At 53.9% G+C, this 12,500-nt stretch overlaps 1 protein-coding gene across 1 annotated transcript in view; it reads left to right on the forward strand.

Moving 5' to 3' along the window:
- Positions 1–12,194, forward strand: part of MYO18B (myosin XVIIIB) — a gene marked incomplete at its 5' end in the record, with an annotated part of 198,622 nt that extends 186,428 nt beyond the window's left edge. Inside the window, 2 exons of the mRNA XM_084763691.1 lie at positions 7,861–9,085; positions 11,987–12,194. Coding sequence (XP_084619817.1) covers positions 7,861–9,073 — 1,213 coding nt within the window. The 3' untranslated portion in view covers positions 9,074–9,085; positions 11,987–12,194. The remainder of the gene's footprint in view (positions 1–7,860; positions 9,086–11,986) is intronic.
- Between the last annotated feature and the right edge of the window lie 306 nt (positions 12,195–12,500).

Below are 12,500 nucleotides of genomic sequence, written 5' to 3' on the forward strand. Positions count from 1 at the left end.
TCACAGATGCTCATGGCTGAGCCTGGCTGCTTGTGTGAGTGTTGGGATTCCGAACTCCGGTCCGTGTGCTTGCACAACAGGCTCTATAGTAACCGACTCATCCCCCGCACCCTTCATTTCCTTTTAAAGAACGGCGGTGTCTGGCCATCTTGGACTTTATTGGCCTTTCCTTTACTTTGATGACTGTTGGCGCTTTTCAAAACCGACATTATTTCTGTCTTTGTGCCCTCTCTCTCATGGCGATCCCAGGACCGTAGACATTAACAAACATGTAGTGTCATCTTGGACTCTAATATGCATCGTATTCTGGCTGTCCCTAAACAGTCTTATATCACCAGGTTTCTAAGTGCAACAATTACCTCCTCATAAAATCCTTCTTTTTTAAAAACCTGGTGGAAGGTTAATGGTTGCATTTCGCTGTCTTCCATGGCTGTTTAGACAAATAAGTTTTGCGTTGGAGAAGTCTGAGGCTTGCAGTCAGATGGGGCAGGAGGGACTGTAGCTCCCCAGCAGGTCCCCCAATATGTGCCTGTCTGTCCTAGCTCCACACGCAGACCCTCATCCTCTGCTTTCTTCATGGAAATGGATTGGGGGGTAGGTTTCTGGAATTATTCTTTTTAATCGATGCAGCTTTTTTCCATATTTTCTGGGTACGGGGCCATAATGCAGCATGTATACAATCTGCAGTGCTCAGGTGGGGACCACTTATTCCCCTCCCGTCTTCTCTGGCTCTACCGTCTCAGAGCCCTGAAGTTATCGCACAGTACCCCACGGGTCCCAGCGGACCTCCGTTTCTATACTGTGCTATAGGACCTGGTATTCATCTGAGTTTTGGTCCCCGGTCTAGGCTTTTTTTTTTTTTACTCTCTGCATTCCTCTCTACCCAGTGTCTAGCAACCCTGTCAGGCCCCTGCTCCTGGTGTCGGTGAGGCAAAGCTTGGGATGACCTGTGCAGGGTCCCCTGAGGCAGCTCACGGGCTGCCTTCTGCATGAAAGACTGAGGCCTCCGGAAGCAGCAGAAGGAACTACAAACGAGGCTGGGCAGCCATCCTACCTCATGGCGCCCTTGCCTGTCTCACCCCAGTGTCCACACTGTCCAGCCGGGAGTGAATGAACATGGGGACAGCCTCCTGCTGACCTGTCACTTTAGCTCGGTCACCCCCTCGTCCCTCTTGCTTCCCACCTTCCCGCTAAGCCTGGTGACCTCACTGAGCTTCACTTCCCTGCCCAAGAAGAGTGGGTAGTGGTCACCGCCTGCCAAGTTTTGCAGATGGAATTGGCTAATAACCGGTGGGGGGTTGGGGGTGGGGGCCTTCCCTCCTGCGCCCGTCCCTCCTGCAGGCACGTATCCTTCCCAAGCCGTGAGCACCCCTCATTCTCTCCCCCACCCCCTTCCAAATCCTGAGTCATCCCACCGCCTCCAGAAAGCCTGTGCTCCAGGCTCAGAGCAAACGGTGAGCTCTCTTGCCAGCCCCTTGCTGCATGCACCCTGCAGGCTTCACACTCCACCTGGAACTTCCTGCACAGCAAACCCTTCTTCACGGGCGCATCCAGAGCCAAAGATTTGCGTTCGGGGCGGGGAAGGCAGCCTGTAAGACAGCCCCAGTCTTGAGACAGACAGACCAGATGGGGCATCTCACAGCTCAGCTGGTTCCTCAGCAAGCTCACTGGTCCCTCTGAGCCTCACCTTTCTCAGTTGTAAAATGGGACAAAAAAAAAGGTAAGGCGGCAAGGTGACTAGGAGGTGAGAATTTGGGGGTAACCATTTGGTGCAGGACTGTGTCTTTCCATTTGTCACGTGCCCCGTGGCTTGACATCCCTGTATCCTGTGTCTCGAGGAGCGTAGTGTAAACATGATGCGCACCTTGTGTGCAGCCCTGGGCACCGAGCCAATCTTCAGCATTTGACTCTTGTATCACTGGGCCATTATCAGAGCAAACTCACGTCTCACCCCAGACCTCACCAGTATTAAAGAACAGCAACTTGCTCGATGGTTTCAGGGTGTCTGCGAAGAATGGGGCTGACAGCTCACCTCTGTGGGTGACTTATAAGGTCATTACATCCGCACTGAGTCTCCTGTGGATCCAACTGGCTCTGGCTCCAGCCGGATGCCGAGGCAGAAATTGCAAATGCTGCTGTGTGGTTAAGTATGACGCCAGCGTCCAGGGGCCGGTGAGTTGGGCCTGTGCCATGATGGGCTTTGAGGAGACATGTGAAACACTGGGTAAAACTTCACCTGGCTATAGGCCCACACTATCCCTCAGCCCCGGGGTGCGGGATCTGGCAATAGCCAGGAGTGAATGGCATCTGGCCACGGAAGGCCTTGATCCAGGTCCCAACCCACACTGCAGGAAGACCGTGAGCAAATGGTTTCACCTCAGTGGGCCTCGGTTTGCCCGTGTGTAAGGTAGGGCAGAGGGGCTGACCTAGGTGACATGATTGCTTCGTTGACTGCATAGCTGCCAGGCTCACGCTCAGAATAAAAGCACAGGAGACACATCCACAAGGCGGCCTGGCAGGGGAAGTGTATTCCCCACAAGAGACCCCTTCTCGGCTGTTGCCTTCTCCTTTCCAGCCAGGGCGGCTCTTGTTTATTCTTTAGCATCTGTGCTCAGTCTGAGGTCTTCCTCAGAGCCAGCAAGGACAAGCAGACAGACAGGTGTTAGGATACTAAAATAGATTAGCCTGACGGCAAGCGGCGCTTTGGAGTGAGTCATCACTCGTCCCTGGGTGTTTAAGGGGACTTGGTTTCTGAAGGCCTCACAGATACACGTGTGATACAGGCTAGATTTGCACAGAGTCTGTGACACCCCCACCCTGTGTATGCCCTCAGTCACTTCATGATAGCCAGCACACTGACCTCACTCACCTGCTGCCTAAGGAGTGGTCAAACCATACCGTGTAAGGAAAATGTCAGGAAAGAGTATCTGTGTGTGCCTGGTACAGTCTCGTGGTTATTTTTCAGGTGTCTTTGATCTGGTTGAGTCCACGGGTACATAATCTGCAGGGGTGGAGGGCCGGCTGAACATGCAGGTGGAACTATAGGATGTGTTACCTGCCCCGCCCTGGGGCAGATGGAGGCTGGGCAGCCAGCACACCTCACCCCTAACTCCTAACGACACCCCGAGACCTGAGACATGCCCCCAGAAGAGCTTGGCTCGGAAGAGGAAGAGGCGGGATTTGAACCCACTACTGCTCACTTAAAGACTCATTTTCCTGACCTTGCAAAGTCCAGTGTTCCAAAGATGTAATACCCTGGCTTACCTAAGGACTCTCTGCAATGTTAGACAACCAAACACACAGGGCATTCCTATAGACTCCTATGAATTAACTAGTCAGCATTTACTGGACTCCTACTGTGGGCTGGGCATTGGGGCATTGCTTTTCTAATAATGGAACATATTGAGCTGAGCACCTACTGTGTGCCAGAGGACTGGAGACTTGCCCTCATGAATCCAGTGGGTGTTTGTGGGGCTGCTATATACTGCGACTCCCCTGCCTCACTCCATATGTATTTACTGAGCATCTGTCACAGGCAAGGCTAATCTAGGCAGTGGTGGTCAGTATAATGGATATTTCTATCATGGGTCTTTTCTTGCTGTGACACTGGGAGGTGCATGCGGACACCCCTATTTCTCAGCTGAGGAAACTCTGGCCCGGAGAATGTAAGGTGGCAGTCCCAATGACAGTGTCACTCAAGGTAGCACCAGACAAGGTCCCCAGCCACCAAGCTGTGATGTCACAGATAGTGTCAGCCATGGATCACCCACAGAGTCTAGCAAAAGGCCACAGAGACAAGTACACTGCAATGTATTGGCTCGCCTACGTGGGACCGCACCTCAGGTACCTCCTTTCTGTGTGCCACAGGGGTGTTCCCTCTCCCCTGTTCTGCCCGAAGGCCATAACTCCTAGCTCTTGGGGTGGCCATGGAGGCAGGAGATCTGCCTGTTCTCTGCCCTGATTCTAGCCTGGGGCCCAGGGCATTAAGGTGCCATGACCGTGAACACTCACTATCTCTGCATTTGAGTATGAAAACCACCTCAATGCTTGTTCTTTGGAGTGATTAAGGGTCAGGCTGCAGAGGACCCCGAGATATCTCAGGAGCTTTTCTTCAGACACTAACCACCACCCCAAGTGGCATCCATCACCTTTCTCCCAGCCACTCGGAGAGCCCTCAGCACTGTAGCATCTCCCTGGCTCAGCACTCTGAGCATCAGGTGGACATCCTATTGCCTACGTCACAGGGGCGGGGGAGGGGGGGGAGAGAGGGGAAGGGAGAGAGAGAATAAGGGAGGGGGGAAAGAGGGAGGGAGAGAGGGAGAGATAGTTCCAGCCAGGCCACCCTGGAGGACACATGGAGAGCAAGAATACGTGTCACAGGTCTGGGTGCCTGAACACAGGCTGTGCTCAAAGGTTGCAGAGCTGGGACAGGATAACACCAGCCTCAAGTGGCACAGCTGGGGTTCTTTCCCCAAAGCCCAGAGGATGACTAGACAAAAATAAAAAAATAAAAATAAAAATAATCTCACAATGTCCGCACAGACTATGGATACAAAGAACTTCAAAAAAACAAAACAAACAAACAAACAAACAAACAAACCAAAGAACTTCATATACAGACAGCAACAGGGAAGGCTGAGAGACATGAGGGGCATGGGCTTCTGTGCCGTGGAGCTGAGGGGGAGGTCTTTACATCCCACCCAACACCCCGTCCTTTGTAGTCCTCCTAGGAATCCACGTGATGTGGCTGTGTCCCTGCTGGTCCCCCAAAGGCTCCAGGCCATCCCAGGAGGGCAGGGCTCAGCCCTGGAGCCTGCTTATGAAGCCAAGGCCACACCTGTAGCACTTAGGGCCACCCAGCTGGGCCACCTGCACCTTACAGTGCAGTATGGACCTGAAGACCCACATCTGGGCCCCTGGCTGGTCCTGCTCCCCAGCCTGCCACCCCCTAACCTTTCTGTCAGAGATGAAAAGGGCAGAACCAGTCCCTCCCGTGAGTCTCCGCCGGCCTCATGCCCTCACCTCCGTTTCCCTCTTCCCCTCCTCTACCATCTGGGCCGTTCATCTTCCTTCCAGTGCTCTGCTCTCTCCCAGTGGTCTACCAGTTGTCCCTTTCTTGTGCTACTTCAGTTCCTGTCACTCCCTGGCCCTCCTTTCTTCCCGTGCCTCTGTCCACCCCTTTTTTCGTCTTATTTTGGTCCCTCTTCCTTCTCCTCTACCCCAATCACATCCACCATTTACTGGTCACCTAACTGTGAGCCAGGCTGAGTACTGACTGAGTAGTTACAGGACTAAAGACGCTAGGACCCTGCCCACGTGATTTTGTCGTCTTCGGCTCTTCCACGTCCCCTTCCTCCATGCGTCTTCCCTCCTCCGTGCCTTCCTCCCCGTCTTCCTTCAGAGCCTAGTCGCTCCATTTTCTCCTGCCTCACCCTGGCATCCGAAACCACCAGTGAGGGTTGGAGTTGGGAGCAAGGGGACCACAGAGTTCCGGGAGACCAAGCAGCGAGCACCCTTGATGTCAACACCCACCCTGAGTAGCAGGCGATGGATGAGACTGAAGCCTGAGATACATTCATCACGCCCGCCTCCTTTCAGGACCAAGACAGCACAGAAATGACTTTTGTCAGCTCGGCAGCGGCCCACTGGCCATGACAGCTCAAAGCTGTTTATCAAAAAGGAGAGTGAAATGAATAGAGTGTGGATGTCACCTTGCAGTGCGTGTGTGCATGCGTGTGTGTGTGTGTGTGTGTGTGTGTGTGTGTGTGTGAATGTGTGAGTGTGTGTGAGTATGCATGCATGTGCCTGTGTGTGTGTGTGTGTGTGTGTGTGAATGTGTGAGTGTGTGTGAGTATGCATGCATGTGCCTGTGTGTGTGTGTGTGTGTGTGTGTGTGTGTGTGTGAATGTGTGAGTGTGTGTGAGTATGCATGCATGTGCCTGTGTGTGTGTGTGTGTGTGTGTGTGTGTGAATGTGTGAGTGTGTGTGAGTATGCATGCATGTGCCTCTGTGTGTGTGTGTGTGTGTGTGTGTGTGTGTGTGTGTGTGTGTGTACAGGGGGACAGGCATGCCTTCAGGTGATTGGAAAGCAGCCATTGGGCTTCACACTCAGCGCTTAGGCAGGTCCAGCTGTGACAGGACAGGACCTGACAGGCAAGAAATAGGAAAAGGCAGCAGCTGCTGTGGGAAAAGCGGGGAGGTTTTGTTTCAGCACACGGGGCCGCCCACTTCCTGCTGAGTGATGCAAGGTCACCGGCTGTGTAGTGGTCAGCCCTCTCCATCCCTCTCAGTTCCACCTATGGTCTCACTGTGTGAGTGCAACCAGCCCTATGCTCCGTCCTCGTGATCTGGCAGCATCTCCCAGGCGCCATGCTGGCCGGATCCTCTAGGAGAGTAGCCCATGGGATGAAGTTCTGTCCACCTTGGGTTTTGAGAAAGGGTCTGTCACTGGCCTGGCACTCACCGATTAGTCACAGGGCCACCTGTCTCTCCTCTTCAGTACTGAGATGACAAGGACACACGGTCACGCCAGCCCTCACATGTCAGGTTAGGTCCTCACATTTGTGTGGCGTGCACTTTACCTACCAGACCATCTCCCCAGCCCTGAGAGACACTCACCCTCAAACCTAGTCACCCACAAGACTCCACTGCCTGACACCTGTGGGGTATAATCATTTCCTAAGAAAAGAAGGCCTGGAAGAGATGCTAGCTGGGCCTTCCTGTCCTGTCAGCCATCTCCTCTGAGGGCCCTCAGTGTGGCTGTACCCCCAGGTTCCAAAGCCCCACACCTCTCAAACTACCCTATGGGACCAGGGTGGCAATTTCCAGGCAGCATCCCAGCCATCTTTGGTGTTTGGCAGACTTCCTGCACTTGTCCCCACTGTCACAGAGCCAATAAGCAGCCAGACCTCACCGCTGGCCTGCTCCAGCAGCTCTGCCTCCCTTGGCCAAACCTGACATCTGGTACGCCTATTTTTGTTTTTAAATAAATTACGAGACATCAGTGGTGGGTGGACAGATGCTTGTTTCCCTGAGAGGGAGGGCGAAGAACTTTTTTTATTTATTAAGGGAAGCATTGTTGGCCTGTCACCTCTCTCAAAGAACACCCTTTATTTTGTGGCCTACAGTTCCCACACACAGGCTTCAAGACTCTGGCTTTGGGGACGCGGTGTGCAGCTGCTGCAAACTGCTGTGTGAAAATGGAGGCTCGTGTCTCAGAATAGAAGCTGCCTCCCCACCCTGTGCCTCCCCCCCCCCAACAGCTACCCCCTGTAGAGCTGTGGCTTCAAGCTGATTTCATGTGACTCTTTTTCCTTTAGGGGAAATGATTTGTATCTGTCCCCCAACCCTCCACTCCATGAAGCCATCACCTTCATAAAAGTCTCATAAAGTACTCTCACCAAGACACAACTGGGGTAACAGATGCCCCAGCACCCCACTTTTTGGAGCTGCGCTCTGAGCTTGCCCTTAAACGAATAAGTCATCCTTGCGTGCTTTCCCTCCAGGTTTGGAAAAGTGAATTACTCTCTCACCAAAACCCCAGGTTCCGAAGTGAAGTTCCGTCAGACAGAATGTCCCATAGGTCCAGGTCACTTACAGTAGCCCGTGGTGTCGATCCACTCAGATGTACTTAGCTGGGCTTAATTATAGATAGAAATTGCATCTCAGAAAGCAACTCAAAATCATTTACACAGCTGGAATTTCCACGTCGAATCACATGACTCGCTAGAGGCTGCAGCAGGGGTGGCCTTTACAAAGACAGAGTGACGCTCAGGCCGGGCTCAGCAGCTCTCATGTGGGTCACGCAGATTGTAAGAGCTGCAGTTTCTAGCGGTTGCGTTTTTTTTCTTCTTGACACAGGATGAGTGAAGAGCCTGAGAGGCTGAGACTGGCATCCTCGTCAGCCTGGGACGCTCCCAGAGAGACTCCCAGGGGTGGTTCTGGGTCTCTCCACCCAGTCTTCCCACAAAAGCCCTACCATTTGGGGGATGAGGAAGGATTTGTTGTCCACAGAAAAACCACCCCAGAGCGACCAGGTACTCCGACCTCATCTCCCACCTCTCAGAGCAGGGCTACGTCACCCCCGCCCAGGGACAAGCTGCCCAGCCCGTCTGCTGCTCTCTCAGAGTTTGTAGAAGAGCTCCGCAGGAAGAGGGCTCAGAGGGGCCAGGGTTCCTCTCTGCATCTGGGGGACGGACCCACACTCCCCATTTTCCAGACTACCAGGGCTTCCTCACTTAGGAGGGGCAGAGCCAGCAGCGATGAGGGAGACCGCTCACTGAGGACCGCGGCAAAGTCTCCTCTGGGAGCAGAGGGGGCCACAGCTGGCCTCTCCCGGTCCACCAGTCTCAAGTGCGTCTCCTCAGAGCTGCCTGGCAAACAGAAGACACGGTTTGGTTCCTGCGAGTCCCTCTTAGAGTCAGGACCCAGCACGTGGAGAAAGCTGAGCTCCCCCACGGCGCCCAGGGATCCACTCTTATCCCCTACGATGCGGCCCAGGAGGCGGTGCCTGGAGTCCTCGGTGGACGACGCGGGCTGCCCAGACTTTGGGAAGGAGCCTCTTGTCTTCCAGAACCGTCAGTTCTCCCATCTGATGGGAGAAACGCTGGACAGTGACCCCTTCAGCTGGAAGCTTCCAAGCCTCAACTACAAAAGCCAGACCAAAGTGGACTTTGACGACTTCCTTCCGGCTGTCAGGAAGTCCAGCACTCCTTTGTCGGGGGCTGCTGCCAAAGATGAGAAGGAGGCCTCAAAATACCCAGGCGTCCGCTTTGAGGCCACGGCAGGAGCCGCTGGCCGCTCCTTTCTCTCGGGGATCAAAACCATTTTGAAAAAGAACCCAGAGCCCAAGGACCCCGCTCAGCTCTCCGACTCATCCTCATCCTCCGGCTCCATTGTGTCCTTCAGAAGTACAGACAGCGTCAAGAGTGGTCCCAGGGTCCCAAGGCTCCAAGGTGACGGTGGTGAGCGAATGTCCCCTGAGCACAGAGAGCCTGGCCCTGGGAGAAGAGGTGACGACGACGACGACGACGACGATGTCGAAAGCATTATGAGAAAGTATCTCCAGAAGTAGGGAGCCCCGCAGGTAAGGGCAGCAAGCCTCTCCGGGGAAGTGGGGTTCAGCTTTAACCCTGGGGTGGCTTGCTCCAAGGTGTCAGAGGCCGTAGCTGATGTCACATGGCACTGTAAGATGCAGGAGGACGCACCAGAAAGCAGAGGGTCCTGGGAGATGACGCCAAAGGCAGTGCCAGAGGGGCTGGGGAGAAAGCTCCGTGGGGAGAGGCTTTCCCAGAAAGAATAAGGACTCGAGTTTGTATCCCCAGCACCCACGTAAAAGCCAAGCAGGCACAGCAGGCATGGTAGCCAGCCTACAGCCCCACAACTCAGGAGACGGAGGCAGATGAGCCAAACACACAAGCCCTGGCTTCAGCGAGACCCTGACTCAACATACGAGATAGGGGAAGACTGAAGAAGGCACTTGATGTCAGTCTCAGACCTCCACACACACATGAAGGTGGGGTTGGTTCGGGGCGATGGCTCAACCAATAGAGCGCTTGCCTTGCAAGCCTAAGGACCTGAGTTCGATTCCCCCAGAGCCAGTGTTTAAAAACTGCTGAGTGTAGTGGCATGTGCTTGCAACCCCAGCACTGGAGAGGGACAGCAGTGAGTGGCTGGGGCTCAAAGGCCAGCCAAACGAGCCTAATCTGTGAGTTCTAGGCTCAGTGAGAGACACCGTCTCAAAATTCAAGGTGGGCATCTCCCGAGGAACAACAGGTACACACACATGCACACACATACAGCTGCACGCACACACATGTTCACATGCACACAAAGATGGTGCCAGCCTCTTAATGTCCCCACTGAGCCTCATTTTCTTAGCTGCCTTTCCCCCTTGGGGTTGAATTCTGTCTATGGAATGTTCGGAATGTTCTCACCGAGCCACTGGAGGCCCGACTGGAGGTGAGAACCAGTGTTGGCTTTATCTGCAGAGGGAAACTGGGGCCCGGAAAGGCGGGGGGAGGGGAGGGGAAACAGGTGCAGAGCCCCCACAGAGCAACAGTGAAGAAGCAAGCAGCTGGGTTTTCCCGACCCCACCTCCGATCCCATCGCTAATCCTGCTTCTTCCCTGAGACAAGGACACGACAGGAGTCTGTCGCTGTCGCACAGACTGACCTCTTGGAGCGCATCGCATCACCAGTGGTGGGTCACTGCTAGCAGTAAGCCAAGGGCTTATCTGTTTATCCCAGATTCACAGGTTGGCTATCCGGGGACCCGAGAGTTCAAAATCACCCGGGCGGATCTGAGACCCTGAACTCCAGAATCCTGCCCTTCTCTGTCCAAGGCTGGACCTTGGGGCCTGCCACCCAGGTGTCCTAGGCTAGGAAGCCAGTACTGCTCTGTAGCCCCCAGATGACACAAACGTCTCAGGACAGAATCTCAAACCCCAAGGCTGAGGCTGCCGAGCAGTAGCTCTGTGTGTGCATCCACAGCCACCGCCCCCAGGCCGCCTCGCAGCCCGTGCTCAGGAACACCCTCAGCCCATTGTAAAGTCCTGCCCCTTCCGCAGGGACCTGCTTGGGCTGCATCCAGCAAATTAATTTGACTTATCGTGGCCTTCTCTCTGCTCTCAATTACCAAGTAAAGATCTGATATTCATTTACATTATTACACTCTCGGGGACACGGGAGGCAGTTTCAAAGGCCAAGTAAAGGGCGTGCGACCACAGGGGGATGGTGCTTGGTACACACTGGCCCAGAACACCTTGTCTCTGCCATTATTATTTTTTTTAAACTCACGTGCCCTCTTCCATCTGAGGGAAGTTCTCGGTACTGGTGAGCACTGATTTCCAGGCCGGGGTTCTAAACCACACTCCCCACGCAATCCCCAGCCTCAGCCCCCCACCTCCCGCCCTCACCGTTAGCATGAAACAATAGGCAAGCCATGGGGTCTTATCAGCATCTGTGTCCTCATGGGTGGCAGGGTGGGCCAGTGTCTGAGGGTTTAATGAGAATTCAAATGATGAGTTGAGTTGGCGATGCTCACTCATGACCCCCGTGCTGGGGAGGCTGGAGAAGGAGAGGCACAGTTCAAGGCCAGCCTGGGGTGCATAATGAGGCCCTGTCTCAAACACACACACGTACATATATACATATGCACATTTATACATATGTACATACATACACATGTACATATACACACATTCATAAGACACATACATACACACATACACACACATACATGTGTACATATATACATATGCACATACATACACACACGTACATATATACATATGCACATATGTGCATGCATACACATGTACATATACACACATTCATAAGACACATACATACGCACATACACACATACATGTGTACATATATACATATGCACATACACACATACACACACACACACACACACACACACACGTACGAGAGAAATGGCCTGGTCTCTGCTCAGTGCAGTACAGGTTACTCTAAATTTGTGTGCTGCGTGGGTCTGCCCCCTGTGGTCTACTTACAAAGCGGAGAGGTCCACAGTGGCTCAGGGTTCTGGAAGCTTCAGTCCAGGACGGATGGGCTCTACGGCTTTGGCCTATGGAGAGCTCCACCAGTCCCCCAGGGTGGATGGAAAAGGCAGGAGAGGAAGAGACAAGGGTTTACAGTGGCCTCACAGGAGGCTCCCCCAGTGCCTGGGAGCTGCCCATGCCTGGACCCCTACACCCCACCACATCCCAGTAGCGTCGTTAAAAAAAAAAGCCTGTAAATTCAGGCCTGTGGAGACAGTCCAGATCTGAACAACAGCAGGCCCTTTAGAAATTTGCCCTGCCTTCCTCCAGCGGTGCCCCACCACACTCTCTCTGGTAAGCCTCCTCCCACAGGCTCACAGAACTCCAAGCCTGCCAGGCCTCCGGACAAAACCATCCCAGCTGGCACTGTCCCAGCTGGCACCTCACTCTCCTGCTCTCACCTGCCTTTGCCTCCAGCCTCCCTGGTCACAGCTGCCGTCGACGACGCCCTACTCCAAGGCTTGGAGAGAAAGAGAGAGACCTCCAGGCGCCTGGGGCCTGCCACGCAGAGTCAGACAACATGGCCACCCTCAAGACATGGGATGGGCCCAGCGAGACATGTCTCTGCAGGTCACCAGGCTGTGTGTATGCTCGGTCTGTATGAAATAAAGTTGCCTTCCCTGGACTCTGTGTGGTTTCCTTGTGTAGGCATGGCCATCTTGGATTCCATTTGAGTACAGGGCCCCCGAAGGATGGGGTCAACCCAAATGCTTAGTGGGGTGGCTGAGCACTGCCTGTTTCCTCCCACCACGTCTGCAGTCTCCGGCCTGCCTCTTCACCTAGCCATTTCATTTTTGTGTAAGTGTGACCACTGCTAGTAAGCCTTTCTGGATCACCCACTGTGGGTGTGTATGTATATGTGTGTGCGTGTGTGTGCGTGTGTGTGTGTGTGTGTGTGTATGTATGCACATGTATGTGTGCATATGGGGCC

This window comes from Acomys minous (assembly GCF_964271855.1).
Source record: "Acomys minous genome assembly, chromosome: 16".
Classification (NCBI taxonomy): domain Eukaryota; kingdom Metazoa; phylum Chordata; class Mammalia; order Rodentia; family Muridae; genus Acomys; species Acomys minous.